This window comes from Peromyscus californicus, unplaced genomic scaffold (genome assembly GCF_007827085.1).
Source record: "Peromyscus californicus insignis strain IS unplaced genomic scaffold, ASM782708v3 Scaffold_13__1_contigs__length_99412109, whole genome shotgun sequence".
NCBI classification, from domain to species: Eukaryota; Metazoa; Chordata; class Mammalia; order Rodentia; family Cricetidae; genus Peromyscus; species Peromyscus californicus.
This window is the reverse complement of record NW_026294424.1, coordinates 23,266,938-23,289,583: the sequence shown is the minus strand read 5'-3', so window position 1 is coordinate 23,289,583 and position 22,646 is coordinate 23,266,938. Positions and strand designations below refer to the sequence as shown.

At 40.7% G+C, this 22,646-nt stretch overlaps 1 protein-coding gene across 1 annotated transcript; it reads right to left on the bottom strand.

Moving 5' to 3' along the window:
- Positions 1-251: 251 nt before the first annotated feature.
- On the bottom strand, positions 252-22,622 carry Pex13 (peroxisomal biogenesis factor 13). The gene is made up of 4 exons (XM_052734676.1): positions 22,425-22,622; positions 11,240-11,934; positions 4,063-4,185; positions 252-2,814 (listed from the first exon to the last, which is right to left on the bottom strand). The coding sequence occupies exons 1-4, from the start codon at positions 22,520-22,522 to the stop codon at positions 2,516-2,518; spliced, it is 1,215 nt and encodes a 404-aa protein (XP_052590636.1). The 5' UTR covers positions 22,523-22,622; the 3' UTR covers positions 252-2,515.
- Between the last annotated feature and the right edge of the window lie 24 nt (positions 22,623-22,646).

Genomic DNA, 22,646 nt, shown 5'->3' with positions numbered 1-22,646 from the left:
AAAATCTAAATTCAAGATTTTTTTATTTAACTCACCTGTAGATAACTTTTCTACAAATACAAACGTACTATTTTTCTTTAAATCAAAAAGAACAGAACAAGACTCACTGGCTTGTAGTAACATAACTATATATAATGACTGACACACACACACACACACACACACACACACACACACACACACACACACACAGATCCTGTAGACTATATTAACTCTGATTTGCAAGTGAACATTTATCTTGAAAAAAGAAATTAAGTTTAAAATATTTTTATTTTTCCAGTAAAAGTATTTTCACAGTCTATTAAAAATAAAAACTTAATTGTAATTTGTTCCTTTTTCCATTAAAGAAAACACAAAATCAACCTCAGCTGTACTCAGGGAAGTGAATAATTGTGTTAGACTGACAGATTGGGTCAAGTCCCTGAAGAAGATCATGAAAACATTTACAGTCCTTGTATCATTTTCTTTCCGAGCTGACAAACTACAGTGAAAAAATTGGAGGCTTCTTTTCTTACTGTAACTTGTGATTTAGTTAATTGAAAATGGAGTTTCTTGTGAGGAAGCACTACTTAAAGAAACCCCTAAATTAATAATATTGGAGCTGTGACCAGTACATTCCATCTTCTCTAAAAATTACTCTAAGTCTGCTGTGATTAAAAAAAAAAAAGGCTGCAAAATTTTTCTGCCTTTCTAGTCCTACAGTTGCTTTTATACAATTTTAATAAAAATGGACACAAGTAGCTATCAGGTTAATACCGTAATCTAGTATAGTCAGCACACAATAAAGACCCTAAGAGAAATGTGCTTCTGTCATTTATTTGCCTAAGCTCTCTTTCCTATACAGCTATCAGTCACAAATCCTACCTTAAAGCTCATCTTCTTCGGGAGGCAGAGCCAGGAGGATCTCTGTGAGTTCGAGGCCAGCCTGGACTACCAAGTGAGTTCCAGGAAAGGCGCAAAGCTACACAGAGAAACCCTGTCTCGAAAAACTGAAAAAAAAAAAAAAAAAAAAAAAAGCTCATCTTCTAAAGAAAAAAAATCTAAATAGTGCCGACTCAACATTTCATTTCTATTTTATTACTATTATTTAATCTAGATGTCTAGAGTAACATTTAGACATTCGAGCAGTTAGACATCTCAAGACTGAAGTTCATATTTGTTTTGAGAGCTAGGGACACAGTTCAGTGGTAGAGTGGAAGGCTACCAACTCAGTGTCAGAAGACAGGCCTGAGATAAACAAGTACCATGAAGACTCACCTCTCTCGAGAGAGATAAAAGGACATGTCACTTATTATACTGTCATTTCAAACAGGCCTTCTCAAGAAGTCTAGTTCTTCTGTGCCTAGTACATATTGGGTTAGATATGGCTTAATATGAACTGCTCTAGAATTACTTATTTGGTAAACACATCTGTATGAAAGGTAAAAACACAAATCACTTACCAAAACCACAGTTTTTAGCAGTATTTGTAAATATATTCTTGTGTATATTTCTGACAGTATTAATTTGTAGTCTGTTCACAGCAAGGGTAAGAACATTCCAATTTTGTGGGGAAACTGTATGAAACACACTAAATCATTAAGCCAAAAAAAAAAAGGTCAAATAATATATTTGAAATAGCAAGCGAATTATTTAGTCTCAGTAGTGAAAACTAAATCTAAAAGAAATCTACCCAGTGTGACACATTTTCAATGTTTAAAGCATATCCTGATTATGGAATTTATAAAAATAATTTTCCTATGTTGAAGAAGAAAATTCATGAAGATTAAAAATCATTACTGCCAGAACTGATTGTATCACTAAGTGCACTATTAAAGGACTTACATCTTAGTTGGAGGAAAAGAAATAAACTGTATATATTCTGACGTTACTCAGGATGGAAACTAGTTACACTGTAGAGATTAAGAGACCCTCATTCTAGAACCATCTCCATTAGAGTACTCCCAGTGACCTTTTAACAGTAAATTTTATAAATACTAAAAGATAATAGGATCAATTTTTTGCAGGTAGAAACATATCACCTAAAGTAAATCCAACACTGGACATAATACAGATCAGAAAATTTTATTTAGTTTACTTAAAAGGTTATAAAAATTCAGCCTTTTCGCCTGTTCTTGTAAGTAGATGTTATCACTCAATTTTTGAAGACTTCAAATCAATTAACTCAGAACTTTAAAAAGCATTAATGATCCCTTCTGAGGCAACTTGTGTATTCCACTGTTCATCAAATTTACTGTTCCAATAAGCCTAGGGATTTAGATAAGATGAAACTGACAACCATCTCCATAATCTAAAAGCTAGGTGAAACAAATGTCCTCACAGTCCAATAAATGGCCAAGTGTAGCCAGATCACTAGACCAGCATATTAGTGTGTGACTAAGTAACTTCTAGCAGCAAAATGCCTGGACAGCCATGAGCAAATGCTTTCATTCAACTGCAAATTAATTTCTCTGTAAGAAATAATTTTTAAAAGTACTCTAAAGTATTGTTCACCTGCACGAAAACATGAAAGATATCAAAGATCTTGTTTCTCTCCATTTTTCTCTGTAGAATCAGGTGCACCTGGAACCTTATTAGTTTCAACAAAAACAGATTCAAAGGCAGCTTCCTGTTCATCCAAAGAGTTGGCAGTAGTGACTCCTTTAATTAATGTTGGGTTGGTAACAGACTGTTGCTGCTTGAGTATTTTACTGGATTCTCTTGTTTTTCTGCCTCTTCTTTTGCCCAGGATTTTGACATAATTTGCAGGTATCAGTCCTGTAGTTTGACCATCAAGACTAGCAAGAAGCCAACCACGCACTTTGGGCTGTCGCTCTGAAGAAAGAGAAAGACAGCTTTGTAACTATAATTTGGAGGCCAACAGAATATTAATGATAACTATTCTAAGCAAAATCCAAGTCTCACAGTGAGATATGTAAACAAGTAGCATGTGCACGCACACTCAAAAGCAAACTCTAGCACATTTAACTGTTCTAGATCCATTTTTCTTTTAAACAAGAGAGGGAATCTCACAGTTGCCCAGGTTGGCAATCCTCCTGCTGTAGCCTCCCAAGGAGCAGGGATTATAGGCCTGTGCTAGTGTGCCTAGCTTCAGTTCTGTCCTTACATTTATAGTAAAGTAATAAAGTATACTAAGTAGCAAAAACAAAGTGTTATAAAGATGCTATACACCTGTAAATACTCAGGAGGATGAGGCAGGGGGATGACAAGTTTGAGGCAGCCTGGACTCAGACTTTGCTTGAAACAAACAAATCAACAAAATCCCATCAGTGTCTTTCATATTTTGAATCAGAATTAGAGAAATTAATACTTTAGTATTGTATACTGTGTAGGGACGAACAGAGTTACTTTAATACTGTATACTGTGTAGGGACAAACAGATTTGGAACTCAGTTGTTTTGATTTAGAAGAGAAGCTACAGAGAAGTGTTGCTGGGACACCACTATGGGGTATTTTCTCTGACTTTACTGTTTTTTTTTTTTTTTTTTGGTTTTTCGAGACAGGGTTTCTCTGAGTAGCTTTGTGCCTTTCCTGGAACTCACTTGGTAGCCCAGGCTGGCCTCGAACTCACAGAGATCCGCCTGGCTCTGCCTCCCGAGTGCTGGGATTAAAGGCGTGCGCCACCACCGCCCGGCACTTTACTGTTTTTTTGACACAGGGTCTCATGTCCATAATATCAGGAGGGGACTAGTTAGGAAGAGTAAGGTGGGTAAGCAGGGGTGGGAGAGAAAAACAGGGTAATGGGAGTGGAGGCTAACACTGTGGTTCTAGCCCTTGGAAGGCTGAGGGAGGAGGACTGCCATGAGTCTGAGGTCAGCCTGGGCTAACAGTGAGTTCCAGACCAGCCTGGGCTACAGTATGAGACCCTGTCTCAATCTCTTCCCTGCAAAAATCAACCAACCCCTCCCCCGGCTCCCCCCGACCCCAAACCTGACAAAAGTAAAATTCTAGTAACCATTTCCAAGTTAACTAGTAAGTAAAGTCATGTTGTCTCAGTTTCCAATACTACCTTTACAAGTATTAAAAATTCAAGATAATTACAATGTATTCATGATTTGTTACCTTTGAGGGCTAAATTTAGCATATCACCAGCACGGAAAGAAATTTCTTCATCAGACGTGGCATTAAAATCATATTCTGCTCTAGCAACTACATGGTCATCCTCACCACTTGCCCAGTTGATGTCTATAAACAAAATTAAGATTCGGTTAATAAAGTTTGCAACATGCAGATATTCTTTGGCTATGGCTTGTAAACTGCATAACTTCATTTGCCAAGTGGACAGGTCTCCCTTCCTACGGAAATCCCACAGCAAACACTGAGCTAAGAAAATGTTTATGAATGTTTCCCTTTTCTTAAACTCTCTTACTTTCAGCCAGGGGCTGACGATTTTTTTCCTTTTCCCTGTAGAGGGTTAGTAGTATACATTTTAGGTCCTAAAGGCCAGGAGGGAAGTTTCCTGGATATTATATAACAAGAAAGAAAAAGAAGTTTCATGTTTTTTTTGGGACAAAATTAAAAAAGTTTTTTCTTTTTTTAATCAGTGCATGTCTACCAAGAAGAAAGGAATACTTGGGGGGAGGATAATATTTCAATTATTTTGGGTTCAATTGCAAATATTCATTTGTGAATGCTAATTGGTAGTAAGACTTGAGGTACAATTCATGGGCATCCAAGTTTGATTATATTCATTACTTGGGAGGTGGACAGATTGCGCTGTGAACCATGTTAGTACACTGCTGACTAATCACTTCCAAATGACAAATAGTGGGATCTCTTCAATTACACAGTTACAGAGATTCTGAAATACCGATATTTCCTTTGCATTTGCAAGTCCAAAACTAATCCTAGCATTGTAGTTTGAAATTTGAAACCTGTAGGAGGGGAAATCTCATTTATTTCACACACATAATAATGGGTTTCATTATGATACTTTCATAAATTGTTGTAATGCATGCTGATATATACAACCCCATCCTCCTGTCCCTGCTATTGCTGCTGACCCCCTTTGTCTTCCAACTAATCCATCTTCTATTTTCATTATGTACATGAGACTCTGCCACGTACGAAAACAAAAGACAAACAAGTCAAAGTCAGTATTTCCAACTTCTACTTAAAAAAAATCCTTTAAAAAGGTTTTTTATTTATATGTATGTGTATATGGGTATGAGTATGCCACACGTCTGTGGTTCCAGCAAGGCCAGAAGAGATTGCCTGTGAGTCAGTCACCAATGTAGGTGGTGGGAAAAGAATTCGTTCTCTGGGGAAGGAGAAAGTGCTCTAAACTGCTGCACCCTCTCTCCTGTCCCCACTTCAGCTTTTGACACAACTTAATATAATGACAATTGTTATATATATATATATCATAAGAGCAGATGAAAGTTTACCACTGAAACTACTGGCTTAATAATATCTAATATTCTCCGTTGCTGAGTAAAACAATGAATAATCATACACTTAAAAAGCTTGTTCTTAAAAGATTTGTAAATTTTGTTTAACTAAACATTTTTAGACTCCACTTACATTCTTATCATCAGTTGCAATATATCTTACTAGAGTATACCTCAGGCTGTAATAAATTATTGCTTCAATTTTGAAAATAGTCGTATTGTATATTTTATTCACAGTGGCCAACTATATCATTACCTCAAATTACCATTGCCTCCTCAAGCAACTGAGAAGTAGTATCAGGATCTACTGGGTTATCACAAGCCAGAGAAAGCTACTCAAATAATTTGCCCTTTTCTTCTTTTGCGGGGTGCTGAGGTCTGACACCAGGTCCTTGCGCACGCTAAGCACCAGCTCTGCTACTAACCCACCCATACACACCAGCCTTCTTGTCTTGTTTTCAGTTGACATGTCATTCTGACAGGTAAAAACCTGTTCTCATCGGCAGGCGAACGGTCTTAAGCAGACTTACTGTCTCTGATCGATTTCCTTGGCTGCTGCAATAATTATTATCAATAAAGATTTCCTCCACTGGCTAGCAAAGGAAAGCTTGGTAACGGTATTCATTTAACACAGCAATTGTGTCATTGTATAATAAACACAGTACTTTACCAACACTCACTGTACTGTGTCTTTAAAGTTTAACTCTCCAAGTTTACTCTTCCTTTTCACTTCTTGTGTGCTATGGATAAACTCATCATCATGAAATTAGTATGAGACATTGCTCAGATGTAGAGTACTAGCTTAGCATGCTTAAGGGTCTAGGTTTAATTCCCAGCACCAGCACAGTGCCACCACAACCACAAAAAAAAAAAAAAAAAAAAATCCTTTAAAAAAAATACAAAGTCTTAGTTCTATTTCTGTGAAGAGACACATGACAACTCTTTTTTTTTTTTTTTTAAGTTTTTTTTGGTTTTTTGAGACTGAGTTTCTCTGTGTAGTTTTGTGCCTTTCCTGGAACTTGCTTTGTAGACCAGGCTGGCCTCGAACTCACAGAGATTTGCCTGGCTCTGCCTCCCGAGTGCTGGAATTAAAGGCTTGCGCCACCACCGCCCCGGCTTAAAGGATTTTTTAAAAAGATTTATTTATTTAATTACATATACAGTGTTCTGCCTGCACGAATGCCTGAATGCCAGAAGAGGGCACCAGATCTCATTATAGATGGTTGTGAGTCACCATGTGGTTGCTGGGAATTGAACTCAGGACCTCTGGAAGAGCAGCCAGTGCTCTTAACCTCTGAGCCATCTCTCCAGCCCAATGGCAACTTTATAAAGGAAAGCATTTAACTGGGGCTTGCTTACAGTTACAGAGGTTTAGTCCACTATTCTCATGGTGGGGAGAGTATGGCAGCATGCAGGCAGATAGGGTAACTGAGAGTTCTATATCTGGATCCGAAGGCAACAAAAAGAGAGCACCACTGGGCCTAGCTTGGGCTTTTGAAGCCTCAAAGCCCACCCCTAGTGACACACTTCCTCCAACAAGGCCACACATACTCCAACAAGTTCACACCTCCTAATCCTTTCAAATAGTGCCACTCCCTGGTGACTAAGTATTCAAATCTATGAGACTACGGGGCCATTCTCATTCAAACCACAATAATAGTGTAACAATATATGTGGCACTCTATATGCTGCCACAGTGTAACTGAGTTTTGGAGATTTGTAGTATACAGACCAGAAGCATGAAGCAATTACAGTGCCACATAAAATTTCTACAAGTTACTCTGCTGTTTCAACACAAAATCAGCCACAGCAATGAGTAAGTATGGCTATATTTCAATAAAACTTTATTAATATTGGCATCTGAATTTCCTATAATCTTTACATGCCAGATTTCTTCTGATTTTTTAAAATGTGTGTTGTCTATGTGTTCATATCAGAAAAAGTGTGTGTGACAGGGAAAGCAAGAGAGCAAGAGAGTGTGAGTGTGTATGTGTGTGAGAGTGTGTGTGTGTGAGAGAGAGAGAGACAGAGAGAGTGTGTGTGTGTGTGTGTGAGAGAGAGACAGAGACAGAGAGACAGAGAGAGAGAGAGAATATGTGTTCATGTAGGTCAGAGGTTGATGCTGGGCATCCTCCTCTATCACTTGTTTTTTGACACCACGTTTCTCCTTGAACTTGGCGCTCACAGACCGGATAGGCTGGCTGAGACTAGGTCCAGGGATCTAGCTGTCTCTACCCACCCCAGTGCTAGAGTCACACACACAAGGCTCTTGCGTGCTGGTGATCTAAACTTAAGCAAGTCCTCCTGTCTGTGCAGCAGGCCCGTTACTGATTCATCCATCTCCTCAGCCTGTCTTCTGATTTTACAAATATTCTTTCTTCTGGTTACTGAAAAGTATAAACAGTAGTCTTAAATTGCATGCCAACCGCAGTGCGAACTGAGAAGGGTTAGCAGAGGCCGGTTTGTGGAAGTCTGCTCTAAGCGGTGGGAAACTGAATTTTAAGAACCAAATTTCTTCAATTTTGCTTCTCAGAAATCTGTCTGTCTGTCTGTCCTACCTACCTACCTACCTACCTACCTACCTACCTACCTACCGACCTATCTCAGAAAAAGACATCCCCCCTTCTTTTTTACCTGGCTCTTTGTGGCACATTTTTCTCCTCTTTCCTATAAAAAGGGTTCATTACTTACTTCCTCCACCAATCCCTAATCTATAATCACTCCATTGCTATCTACTCCTTTCTTCCCTTTTTTTTTTGAGACTGGATCTTACTTTGTAGCTCCAGGTGGCATGGAACTTGCTGTCTGCCAAGCTGGCCTCTCTGTGTGAGATTATGTGGCATGGGCATCACCATGATATTTAACCTCTTTCCTTTGGCCTAAAAACATCATGAGATCTAACTTCCTCCCCCCTCCTCTTTTTTTTTGAGTTAAGATCTTAATATAGATCCCTGGCTAGCCTGGAACTAGCTACATGGACCTTCCTGCCCTTATCTCTAAAGTACTGGGACTAAAGGCGTGTGCCGCCGCAGCCCCAGAGATCTAATCTCTTAACAGACAAAGCAGGGCTAAGAATGCAGCTCAATGGCTGACTACTGTAAGTAAGGCCCTGAGTCCAGTCTGCACGGGGCGGAAACCAGGAAACAAGTACACCGACCCGTTGTTTTCCTCTCCTATCATTGCTCACCTTCCCACCTCAAAGACTTTCCCTTCCCTTCCACTTCACCACAAGTGTGCTTTGGAGCTTGAGGCACTCAAATCGCCAAATCTGATCTCTACCCAGTCCTTCACCTTACTACGGAGCAGTATTCACCAACCTTCTTGAAGGTTCTGCTTCTCACCTTTGCTTCTGGAATGCAGCAGTAACATGGCTCTTCCTGTTCTAGGTGATTTCTATCTTGTCTTCTCTTCTTGAGTTCTCTAGTACAGTGATACCCACTCACTAGTTCAACTATCACTTCGATGTGAATGACTCATAAATCTTGTTTATTTCCTAAGATTGAGGTCTGCCTTTTTTCTCTCCTTCCTCCATGTAGGTAGGTCCAAGAGATTCATGTCAAGTTGTCAGACTTGGAGGCTAGCCATTTAAAAGCTCTCTATCTGCTCTCTCCCAACCCCCAGTGTGTGTGTGTATGTGTGCATGTCTGTTGTCCACCCGCCCCCACTTGCTTTTAAAAGTGCTTTCTGCAACCCAACACAGTGATTCATATTTGTAATCTAAGCATGTGGTAGGTCGAGGCAGGAGGATTGTTCCAAGTTTAAAGAGTCTGGGCTACAGAATGAGAAACACACACACACACACACACACACACACACACACACACACACACACACACACACACACCCCTTCTCAAACTCTGTCAAGTTCCACTTGAATGCCCCAATGGTACATCAACTCAACATGAGCCCAACCACTGTTTTCCTCCTCTCCATTTCCTGCCAGTTACTCTTACACTGCCCCAGGCACTCCGACTCCTTGCTGTTCATCTATCATGTTAGGTGTACTGCCACTGAAATACCTTGGAAGTTCTACTGTTTGGAACTTTTCTCCAGGAGCTGGAGGGCTTCTTTGCTCAGCTCTTTCAGGAAGGCCCTTCTTAAATACTTGAAGCACCCCAGCCCTCTCCACTCCTCTTCCCTCCATGGACCCCAACGTCCCCTCGACTATCTCTCCTTCCTGCAGCACTTACTCGTTTCTGGCTCACTCCGTGTTTTGTCTATCGCCTCCCACCAGACTGCCACAAACCACGCTTTATAGCCATCTTCTACGACTGTAACTGACCTGTATTAGGCATTTAGCGGATACCTGCTTAATAAAATATCCATAATAACTCAAGTTTAAAAGTCTATGACATTTTAATTCCTTCTTTGCCTTATCAACCAACCCACTGTATTTGTCCTGCTTCTCACATACCCTGATTTAGGTCTTCAACCTCTTTCATCCAATCTAACTTCTCAAATTAGTAAGTATTAAACCTTTTTTTTTTCTTTTGGATTTTTGAGACACGGTTTCTCCGTGTAGTTTTAGTGCCTGTCCTGGATCTTACCAGGCTGGCCTCAAACTCAGAGATCCACCTGGCTCTGCCTCCCAAGTGCTGGGATTAAAGGCATATGCCACCACCGCCTGGCTAAACCTTTTTTTAAAATGTGCCAAACAGGTTACTAGATACTAAACACGATCCAACCCTTTATAAATCTTACCATTTATTTAACTGCAATTTGCTTCAATCTGAATCTATCTCAAACTCTTTGGACAAATTGTTATTGCTCTCTCTCTCTCATATGCTGGGCAACAGACCTAGGGCCTTACATATACATGTAAGCAAGTAAACACTTTAGCAGTGAGTTATACCTCCAATCCCCAGTCTGAACTCTTTAGAAAACTATTTATGTTACAAATGCTTAACACAAAAACTACCAATAAAAAAAAAATCACCAATTCCTTACAAATGAAAATTAAGTTTCATAAGAGCAATTAAGATCTTTCTCTCATCATTAGCCTTCAATCTAATTCTAATCACCCTTTCTTTCTGTGTATAAAGACAACTGTTGGCCAGGCCTCACATTTCCTGCCCATGTATTTTTGTTCAAGCAGTTCCACCTGCTTGTAGTTGCTTGATGGTCCTTTCTTGCTTTTTCTTTTTGGTGGTAGTATAGATTGGACCCTAGGCTTCACGTGTGCCAGTGAGCTACCTCCTCCCCCAACAATCAAAAGCTATCAAAAAGCTAATTCAGATGCCATTTCTTCCTCATTACCATGGCCAAAGACGTCGACTCCGCCCCTCCACTACGGCTTCACAGTCAGTTAGACCCGGACCTGCTCTCCTGCTTCTGCCTTACTGTGCCCTGTTTTTCCCTTATTAAAACCGCCTGGTGCTGTCTTAACTAAGACTCTCCTTCAACGATATTTCAGAAAAATAGGGATTATACCCTTTGGATCTCCATATATTTCCACAGCACCAAGTTCAGTACTCTGTAAACAAGTTTGGTTAGTGTGTACTATTAAACTGAATAAATAATCGGCAAGCCTGTCTTTGTTACATAAGTATTCCTCTTCTGGTTTTGAAGCTCTTAACTAAAAGTATAATTATATTAAAATAGTAAATGCAACTGAATGATTTAACAAATCCATTTTTGACGTGTGAGACTGTTATGTTTCTGAAGCTGTTTTTTATATATATATATATTTTTTGAGACAGGGTTTCTCTGTGTAACAGTCTTGGCTGTCCTAGAACTTGCTCTGTAGACCAGGCTGGCCTTGAACTCACAGAGATCTGCCTGTCTCTGCCTCCTGAATGCTGGGATTAAAGGTGTGTGCCACCATCCCCAGCTCATTTAATTATTCTTACCTGTTACTTCATCACTGTGTGTAGACAGAAGTTTCCAGATGAGATAGGGACCACCAAGGATAACAGCAAAGAACAGGAATATTGGCCAGGATTTCGCTGAGGTGGCTGCTTGGTCCTCGGCACCAAGGCAGGCCACAGTTCTTTCACTTTCTGCCCACAGGTCCTCATTCTCAGAGCCTCTCCTTAAACCCATCATCCACTGCAACCGTCTATACAGGTATCTTATAGTCCTAACTAACGCGAAGGCGGAAAAAACCTTTGTAAAGTGTATTTTTAACCGGGAAAAGTGATTTGCTACATCCAAGACAGCCCTGAAACTGTTATAGACAGCTGAGAAGGTGGCGTCCATCATCATGCTGACAGAGGCGAATGCGTGCACAATGCTCTCAATGGACTGAAATGCGCCTCTGCTGCTTTCTTCAGCTTGCTGAACAAACCGACTGGGTGGAAGATCGTCTACATGGAGGCGGTTAAAGCCCAAACCGTTATATCCATAACTGTAAGGGCTATAGTTTCCATAAAATGAATTTCCATAGGCTCCGTATCCAGAAGAGAAAGAACTGTAAGCAGGTCTGAAAGTGTTGACGCTGCTGCTCCCCGTCTGCTGGGATGGCCTGGGAAGAATAGGTGGGGGCACTCTGGTAAGTGTTGGTTGTCCAGGTCTCGTCAATAAAGTAGGGCCCAAGTCAGCAGATCTAAAACACAAGAAAATTCTGGGTTACTTAAGCACAAAATAAATCTTTGTTTGGTTTTGTTTTTCGAGACAGGGTTTCTCTGTGCAGTTTTGGTTCCTGTCCTGGATCTCACTCTGTAGACCAGGCTGGCCTCCAACTCACAGAGATCCACCTGGCTCTACCTCCCGAGTGCTGGGATTAAAGGCGTGCACCACCACCGCCTGGCACAAAATAAATCTTTTGTTCAATAAGCAAGTTTTAATTATGTATTTTTCTGTTTGTTTTAGAAATTCCATTTCTTTTAAATTATATATAACTTGCTGTGAAAATTCCTTTTTTAAAAAAACTATATTTTTTATTTAAAAACTATCTTTACTATACTAAGCTTAATTTAAAGTCTGTATGCTGGAGAGAGAGCTCAGCAACTAAGAACTGTATATTTTTTATTTAAAAAGCTGTCTTTACCATTTTAAGCTTAATGATTTTAAAGTCTGTATGCTGGGTGCTGGAGAGATGGATGGCTCAGCAGCTAAGAGCACTGGCTGCTTTTCCACAGGAGCTGATTTGGTTTCCAACACTTACACAGCAGTTCACAACCATCTATAACTCTAATAACTGGAGTCACAGGGAATCAAACAGCCATTTCCGACCTCCATGGGCACCAGGTTTTAATGCTTTTCTATTGTGACACGCTTAAGTGCATCTAGTGTCCACAATACATTCTTGTTTTCTATTACAACCAGCACAATAAAGACGACTAAGCAAGCCTATGACAGAAGGACAAATGTATAGTCTCAATGCTGTGTTTAGTTTCCTCCACTCAACCTTTTCTTTTGAAAAAATTTAAAAAGGAAAAAAAAAACTTGGCAGAATACACACATATTTTTAAAGTACATTCAGTAACTACTATCATCTTATATTTACTTTTTATCTCTTGTCCACAAATTCTTGAAACATCTGAAATTCTTCTAAACAACTTCTAAACTTGTTACATTACCCTTAAATATCTCAGAATACATTTCTCAAGAAAAATATATTTCAGATCAAATTATGCCACCAACCCATCACTGAAAACTAAGTTTCATGTAATCTATTATTCAATTAATATTAAAACTAATCCATTTCCTAGAAATGTTTTAATAAACAGTTTTGAAATAAAATTCAGTTACCATCAGCTGACCCATTTAATATAATATTCAATGTGTGTGTGTTTTAATATTCCCAGTTATAACACCATTATATTTTATTTTGAAACACTTTCATTACCCCTGAAAGATATCCTGAATTCATAGGACAATGAGAACGAGAACAAATCATAACAACACATATGAAAATATCACAGTGAAACCCATTGCTGTCATGCTAAGCTAGTTTTAAAACAGCTTGTGTTCACTAGCAGTCATTTCCACTTTCCCATCTTTAACCTTTGCTAAACACAAACTCACTTTGTCCCTATGACCTTGTCTATTCCAGATAGTTCATATATAGTTGATTCTAGTTATTGAGGTGGTTATATCCTTAAAAGATTTATGAACTAATCCTATACCTACCTACTTACTAATCCTACTAATACCTAATCATTACTCCTGGAAGTAATACAAAGATTTAGGTTCCTATGGGCTTCAGGCCACTTTGTTAGTTTGAGATAGCCCATTCTGGCCTATAACTCACTGTGTAGCTGCTGGCCTCTCTAGTACAAGGACTAAAGGCATGTGTCACCATGCCTGTTGTTCAAGCCATATTTTCATCAACCAATTAGTACATGTACTTGCTTTACATGCATTTCTGTTAAAGATATACTGTTAATGTATCAATGACTCACGGCTATCAGCACAATAACAAATCTAATACACATACTTTTTCTTTAGTAAAGTCTATCACAGCCATTTTGTACTTTGGAATATTAGAGAGAACTACACTTGGGAGCCATTTTAAACAGTGAAATCAATTTGTTATTGTGAAAAACCCAGAACTAAACAGACTATGAAATGGGCATGTGTTCATAGCGTGAGAGTCGAAGTAAACTTGAACACTGTTTTACTCCACTGCAGCTGGGATGACAGATCTCCACGTCTTATACATGCACACAAATGACCATCAAGTACTGATGCTGAGGTTATAAATGAACTTTGGTGGGTAGGCAAATCTGCAAATATGAAATCTACAAATAAAGAAGGTCTATGGTAGTCTCACAGTACCTGTGTTTTATAACTCGCTTCTTTCCCTTCAGCAGGTCTCCAGGCTTACCCCACGGGAGAATGTATGAGTTCAGGTGAGTACCTCTTCCCCAAAATACCTCAAAGTACAAGTGTTTCAGATTTGAGATTTTGGAACATGTGCATACATATAATGAGGTGTTGTGGGGATGGGATGCAAGTAAACGAATTATATTTGTGTTTTGTACACATTTATACTCATAACCTGGTGGTAATTTCATACGAAAGTTTTAGTATGCCTACATCTGTTTCTGAGACAAATTCTTGCAATGCTGGATGGCCTAGAACTCACGGCATTGAACTTACTCTCATGTGAGTACACCTATTTAATTTTTAATTAACTTACTTTTTGAGACAAGATCTCACTATTTACTATAGGTTGGCTTAGGACTTGTCTAGGTTGACTTCAAACTCATGATCCCTCTGTTTCAGCCTCCCAAGTGCTGGGATTACAGGTATATGTTACATTTAACCTCAGCTTATCACCTGATGTCAGCTGTGAAAGCTTTCTACTTGTGGCATTATGTCATTCCTCACGAAGTTTCAGATTCTGGAGCATTCATTACTCATTATGTCCAAAGTATGTTTATTCATGTGTATCGGTTGAGGGACATCTGGGCTGTTTCCATGCTTTGACTATTTTGAGTAGTGCCACTAATGAAGACTTATACACAAGATTTGTAAGACACTTTTATATCTCTTGAGTCTATACCTATAGTGAATTGCTGGGTTGTATACTAAATATTATGTCTTACCTTTGCAGGAAGTGCCAGACGAGTTTCCAAAGCAACCATACCATAACTTTACATTCCCACCAGCAGTGTTTGAAGATTATGGATTCCCCACATTCTTGTTAGTGGCATTTTTAAGTAGTCAACGTAATGGCAAGGAGTAACATCTCACTGTGGTTCTTCTGCTTGTTTTGAGACAGGGTCTCATGTAGCCCAGGCTGGTCTCAAACTTGTTACCAAACCAAGGTTGACTCTGAACCTCAGCTCTGGCTTCAACCTCCCATGTGTTGGATTACAGGTATGTGCCACCTCACCCAGCTCCCTGGGGCTTTGATTTGCATTTCTCTGAAGGGTAATAATATTAGGCATCTTTTTATGTCCTTTTGGCCACTTTAAAATCTTACCAGTAGAATCAGCTACATACTTTCCTCACTTCCATTTTTTAATTTACTTGTTTTGTGTGTGAATAGGCACATGCTATGATGTGCACATGGAGGTCAGAGGACAGCTTGTGGGCATTATGTTCTCTCTTTTCCCCCCTGTGGATCCCAGGATGCGGCTGAAGTAATCAGCCTGGATGAGAGGCATTTTACCATTAAGCTACCTCACCAGTTTACTTTCTTCACATTACATGAGCTTTTATCACTGTCTTTTTAGTACTTATCTTTATTACTGAGTTGAAAGAGTCAAATGTCTTTAAGAAACGTTTATTTTTACTTTATGTGGATGGATGTTTTGTCTGTCTGTCTGTATATGTATTATGTGCATTCAGTGCCCATAGAGGCCAGAAGAGGGTGTTGAGTCCCTTGAAACTAGAGTTACAGAGGGTTATGACTTGCCATGCAGGGGCTAGGCACCAAGCCTGGGTCCTCTACAAAAGCATCAAGTGCTCTTAAGTGCTGAGCCATCTCTCCAGCTACCTTGAAATGTCTTTTAACACTGTTTTTTGAATAAAAAATTTAATTAGTTTACAGATTGTATCTGGCTTTTTCTTTCCATTCTATTCTAAAGTAGGACAATCAGGGCTGGCAAGGCAGCTCAGTGCATACAAATGTTGCCTTGCAAGCCTGATCATGTCAGGTAGATCCTAAAACCACACTGGGAGAAAACTGACTCCCAAAAGCAGTACTCTGATCTCCACACATGGGCTTGGATGCATGTTTCCTCACTCACACATGATCCTTGTTTATATCAAACATTTCACGTCTAATTACAAAATTGTAGTATCTGATGCCTGGATAAAGCTTTAACTTAACATTATAAACAAGTTACTAGAAATCTTACTTAGAAAGCAAACAAACAAATAACTGAATCCAATATTTAAGAAGGAAATAAAACTTGAGAAGGCCAAACAGCAAGCCACACACTGTAGGCTCTGACAAAGCAGTTCTGCCCCAAAGTAAAAGCGTAGGAGCAAAGCTGACGCACTGAGATTTAACACAGATAAACACAGTACACTTGGGGAACAAAACACAGACGGGACAGCATGAGCTACAGGCCTGCTGACTTGTGTGTCAGGAGTCCCAAGCACAGTGAGTCAGGAAACCAGGAACAACAAAGTGAAAACTAGTTCACTGAGGCTAAGGGCCAGGTCCTTGGTGCCAAAAAAGATACTAGAGAATTTGCTGTCCATCTTTTTTTCCTTTTTTTTTTTAAAGAAAGTTACGTACCTTCCCAGAACAACACAGGCGACTGCCATTATTCTTGGTCGCCTTCTAGAACTAGATAGTAAAATCTTATTGCTAAAGAGCAGCACACTTTGGTTGCAGAATATGTAGAAATCAAGCTGGAACTGACTGACAACCTTTTCCCTGCTCACTAGCTTCTGTGCCACAGGATGTTATGCAGGTCATAGGGTGGGGGTGGGGGAGAAAACCCATCAGTGGTATTACCCAGCAGTGACCCTGGCATGCTACAATACTAACCTGCCAGGCAAGATATGTCCAGTAATAAAATAACAGCAAGGAGTAACCAACCACTTTTGGATTGGATTAGAGGCCTTAGAGGCCTGCTACCCAGGAAGGAATTCATGTCTGGTGCTATAAATCTGGTCAAAAGCCCATGGCTAGTCAGATCAAAGGCCTGGGTCGGGGGAGCAGACACACAGACACACACCTGATACTGTTGGCTTTGCTAAATAGACACATTGTAAACTACCCTCTAAACATTTGTGTCTACACACATAGGGCTGCCCCTCCTCAGCCAGAGCAGCTTGTCTCTGCAGTGGTCAAGAGCAGAGACTCTGAACTGGTCCAAGTGAGAATAAGTGACTATGGATTGCTTAGCCCTAAATAGGACATCTCTATTCTCTATCAACCCTTGCTCTACAAACTTAGGAAACACTGGGGAAGAGGAGGCGGGGAGAAATGTGCGAGCCAGGGATGGAGAGGAGTGCCGTGAAATGCTGTCCTCCAGACCTGCCATGGCCTCACATCTCAGGAACACATCGCAGCTGTGTCAACCTGCACACGATGAGCCAACAGTATCAGCCGACATTCCAACAGGCAGGGCTCAGCTGGTTACAAAAGAGACACGAGGAGAGATGGGGTGTGTTGGAGGTGCCTGGGGGGAGCGGGAGGTGCAGACTATCAGATGTACTGTTTCTATGTAAGAAAATGTCAGAAATAAACACAAAGAAGCCCAGGAAGCAAAGTAACTTCACAGTCAGTGTGTAATGTCTAGTCCACTGTTTTTACACCCGGTTCTTATGGGAACTGGGTGCCAGAGGTGCACACAGGTAGAAGCAGGAAAACTACTCTGCAGAGAGAGAGAAAACATGTGGAAGAAAGGAATTCTAAAATTCCTATTTTAGAGATGTCATAAACATGAAGTAAAAAAAGAAAACAAAAGAAAAACTAAGATACCAGGTTAACAAAAATCAGTAATGAAAATAAAGTTAAAGGAAAAAACAATTTAACAGCTCAAAGCAAAGATTCTAGATATTTAAGACAATCAGTGACACAACAGTACTATCTATTTTTAAAAAGTCAGATGAGCTGGGCACGGCGGTGCACACCTTTGATATCAGCACTCGGGAGGCAGAGACTGATGCATCTCTGAGTCTGAGGCCAGTCTTCACAGCAAGTTCCAGGTCTGCCAAGGAAGAACCTTGTCTCAAAAAAAACCAAAGCAAACCGATGAAATAAAAACCATGTAAATGTGAAGAAATGTATTGGGAATCTTAGACATGATGCCACAGCTTTACAGAATGCCTTGTAAGTAAACACAAGAAGAAGACCAGTTGTTGTAAATTGAGGGGAGAGGAAGACCTGAGAACTGTAGCTAAGGGTAGACTGTGTAATCAGACTTAATTAGAAGCAACTAACTAGAAAAGTCGGTTGAAGAGGGTCACAAATGAAAAATATATTTGCTTAAATATTTTTATATTTATAATATAAATATATTAGAGAATAAGATACTGAGAATTTTAAAGTCAAGATCTAAGAAGAAAAACAAAGTCAGAGTTTAACATTTTCAGGTTTTCTCTAGGGCTGGCTGCTAATCCAGGAAGAGATGTGATGGAAACTGGTTAGTGCTGCTTAAGACATGGACTAAAGGATACAAACTGGTGTTCAGAGACCTAAGCAGGAGGGGTAAAACATCACAGCTCAGACTGGGGCCTTAAAGGAAAAAGATTGAGAGGAAATAAACCAGCCTTGGTCTAAACACCACTCTTCAAATCAGCTCCATCCTTGATTGGATGAAGCAACCCTAGATTGCTACTGCAACCCTGACAATTTGTCAGAAATAAGTCTCTGGAGGAAGATACAGTTCCTAGGTCTCAAATCATCTTAATACCTGTATGTAAGGTTCAGCTCCCATTTAAAAAATAATGGGCCAGTATGATGACAAAATTATATATATTTTAGAAAAGCAACCTAAGACAATACAAAGAATTCCACATCTATAGGGAAATCCAGAAAATGAAAATTTTAAACTATGCTTAGTGTGTGTGTATATATATATATATATATATATATATATATATATATATATATATATATATATATATTTTTTTTTGGTTTTTTGAGACAGGGTTTCTCTGTGTAGCTTTGCGCCTTTTCCTGGATTTCGCTTTGTAGACCAGGCTGGCCTCGAACTCACAAAGATCCACCTGCCTCTACCTCCCGAGTGCTGGGATTAAAGGTGTGCGCCACCACTGCCCGGCTATGCTTAGTATATTAAAAACAAAAAAAGATGAGGATTTCTCAGCAAATCATAGAAGACATAAAGTCGGACCCAAAAGAAATCATAAACAACCCCCAAACCTTTCAATCTATAAACTCTATGACTGGTTTAACAGGATACAGGATATATAGGAAATAAAGGCCGAGGGCTGGGGAGATGGCTGAGTGGGAAGTCCTTGCTGTGTAAGCATGAGGACCGCAGTTTGGATCTTTAGCACTTAGGTTCCTGTAATCCCAGAGATGGGAAAACAGGAGGTTCCCAGGCTCTTCTGGGCCAGCAGTCTAGCCTAATGGACTAGCTCCAGGTTCAGTGAGAGTCCCTGTCTCAAAAAATAAGGTGGAGAGTCATAGAGGAAGACTCCTGAGGTTGACCTCTGGCCTCTAGACACACACACACACACACACACACACACACACACACACACACACACACACACACAGACACACATATAATCCAGTACTTGGGAGGCTGAGGCAAGAGGATCTTGAGTTTGAAGTCAGCCTAGGCAATTTATTAAGACCGTCTCAAAAAGATAAAAACATAAAAAATAAAAATAAAAAGGGAGTATATAAAGGAACAACAAAGCCAGGTGTGGTGGCACTCTGTGAGTTCAAGGCCAGCCTGGTCTACAGAGCAAGTTCCAGGGTAGCCACAGTGGTTACACAGAGAAACCTTGTCTCAAAAAAAATCAGGCGGGGTGGGGGGCGGGGGAAGGCAAGCAGAAGCAATATTCTAAGAAAAAAAATGGCTGAAATTTTTCTTAAATTCATTAAGTCAGACCTAAGTATTCCTAGGACTCCAACCCAGAATAATACAAAGACAACCATACAGAGGCCTGAAACAGTTTATTGCTGAAAACAATCAGAAAACTAGTGCACGCAGACAGCAGGGGACATATGCTTAGGCAAGAATAAGTCAAGGATGATTGAAATGATCAAAAAGAACTAACAGAAAACAAAAAGCCAGGAAAAAAGGAGGTCTCCTGATGTTAAGACAGGTGATCTCCAGATTTCTTGCTAACCAGAGAGTAGGCATTTTTACAGTTCAAGGCACATTAAAAGCCTGGTGGTGGCGCCCACCCTTAATCGCAGCATGAGAGGCAGAGGCTCTCAAAGAGTTCGAGGCCACTCTGGTCTACAATGCAAGTTCCAGGACAGCCAGGGCTACACAGAGAAACCCTGCCTCAAAGGAAAAATTAAAAAGAAAGATAATGCTTCTTGTATGAGAAATATTCTGATACAATGTTTAATGCAGAGGTTCTCAACCTGTGGGCCATGACCCCTTTCCCAAAAAATATTTATGATTTCTAACAGCAGCAAAATTATATTTATGAAGTAGTAATGAAAATAACTTTATACTTGGAGGTCACCACAACATAAGGAACCATATTAAACGGTCAGAGCATTAGGAAGGTTGAGAACCACTGGTTTAATAGCTGGGATAGTGTTCAAGCAATACAAGGTGATTGTAAGTCCCAACACTTGGGAAGCTTAGGAGGAAGCCCACTGGGATCCAAGGCCTGCCTGGGCTCCATAAGCAAGACACTTGTCTGGGAAGAGAGCTAGAAGGAAGAAATTGAATGAATGAACTCTTAAACACTCTGGCTACTGAATACTGTAGCTACTGACATGGATGGAAAAAATACAGATATATGCATATAATTATGTTAAAGAGGGTCTAGGCATATAAAACCTTAAAGAGAAAACCATCTACCTATAAAGGAATAAAATGGAAAGTTTTCAATGAATTTTTTTCAATGTAAAATTTTCTCAAGTTATAAAACAGATATAAAGACAAAAAGCATAATCTTTAAATTCAATTTCACATAGGAATATAAATAAAGACCTTAAAATAATACAGAATTCAGGGCAGTACATTAAAAAAAAAAGAAAGCTAGGCAGATTCACTTAAAAATGCAAGGTAAGTTCAACATTATTGGAATAACCCGTATTTGCATACTGAAAGTAAAAGTAAGTAGATACAGAAAAGACAATCATAAAATTTACTGCTTTACACACACACACACACACACACACACATACACACACACACACACCCCAAACAAAAAACCCCAAACTCCTATCTTAGGTGATAGGCATTTGACAGGATAGCTATCTAAGGCAAAAGAACACACTTAGACGCACTCTAATGAAAGTACCAATACAAGTGTTGCTCTGGCTTAATAAATACATACAGTTTGCCACTTTATTTGAATCTATTAGTTACTGTGTCCAAGTGTTTACGCACTTGTTGGGGGTGGGGTACCCACCATCCCCACATTTCCCCAGAGTACTCTTGAGTAGGACCAGCAGAAAATATTAGTTAGAAGGATAGAGGTGGGGCGGGGAACGGAAAATACAGGACAGCCTCGAGAGGGCCTGACTGGCTCTGCCCTAGGGTATTTAAAGGAATGCCAAGGGGTGGAGCAAAGGACACCCCCCTCCCCCCAGCACAGCCAAGTGCAGATCTCAGACACCTGCACCCAGGCCCAGTGGTCCAATTATGCTCTCTATGTGGACCTGCTGGGTAAAGCCACTAGGAAACCTAACAATGGGCTCCCACACGCAATTTTTAAAAGATCACCAGATTCCCCAACAGCAGAGAAGAGCTCCAATATATTGAGATTTTGACATGTCAGAAAAAAACATACAAATGGGCCCTGGAATCACGTCGCCTGGATTAAGATGTCTATCTATGCAAAAGAAAACATAGGTTCGTGAAATTCTAATTCTGTTGTAAACCTTTAAAAGTTGCCGACGCATCTGTTACTGATTCAAATCACAGCATATAAAAACTTTACAGGCCGTAGACAGACAGACAGACACACGCACACGCACGCACAATTTGGCACACAAAGGCCACCCGCAGATGTAGAATTCCTGTTTTAGAGTTGTTCTTTCAACCCGAAACGTTAACCGAGTTACGCTGGATAAGAAGGCCAAGGGTATAAGCTTGGGTTCTAGGTTGCGTAAAAGTGACCTTTGGGGCGTTCAACCAAGTTCTGGAGAGGCTGTAAACAGCTTTTCCAATGACTTTTGCTCCCAATCCTCGTCCAGGCAGGGCCGACGTCGCGCTCGGCCACAGACCCAAGCTCGAAGCTTTGGAGCCGGTCAGGCTGTCGCGCCCCCCAATGTCCCGCAAATAAAAAGCCGCCGCTTTTCTTTCAAGCACCGGCACCCGTGAAGCCCGCAGGGCGCCCCCGGGGAGACCTCGCGGCGGCTGCACAGCCAGCAGATGTCAGCCTCGGAGAGCCGCTCGGCGCTCGCCCGGGGCCGGCGGCGGGCCGGCGATGCCTCCCCCCATAACGGCTTCAACCGCCTGCTGCCAGGCCCCCGCTCCGGCCGCAAAACTCGCCTCCCAAAGGTTTCGCACTCACTGGAAAGTGGGGCCGGGGCCTGGCCCCGGGCCGGAGCCGGCCCCGGGAATGCGGCGGGTCTCCCAGGGTTTCGGGGGCGGCGGCGGCTGGGACGCCATCTCTCCGCCTGCTCCGTCCGCTTCGCCTGCTCAGGGCCGCGACTGCGCCGGCTGTGTGAAGGCTCGCCTCGTTTGCCAGGCGCGACGGGAAGAGCGCCGAGCCCTCCACCCCGCCCACGCCTGA

What these genes read in the sequence shown, in the direction of transcription:
- Pex13 (XM_052734676.1), bottom strand. Translation starts at nt 22,522, where the DNA reads ATGGCGTCCCAGCCGCCGCCGCCCCCGAAACCCTGGGAGACCCGCCGC. An exon ending in GGCCCCGGCCCCACTTTCCA is followed by an intron (nt 11,935 to 22,424) that starts GTGAGTGCGAAA and finishes CTTGTGTTTTAG; the next exon opens with ATCTGCTGACTTGGGCCCTA. An exon ending in GCTAAATTTAGCCCTCAAAG is followed by an intron (nt 2,815 to 4,062) that starts GTAACAAATCAT and finishes CTCTTTCTTCAG; the next exon opens with AGCGACAGCCCAAAGTGCGT.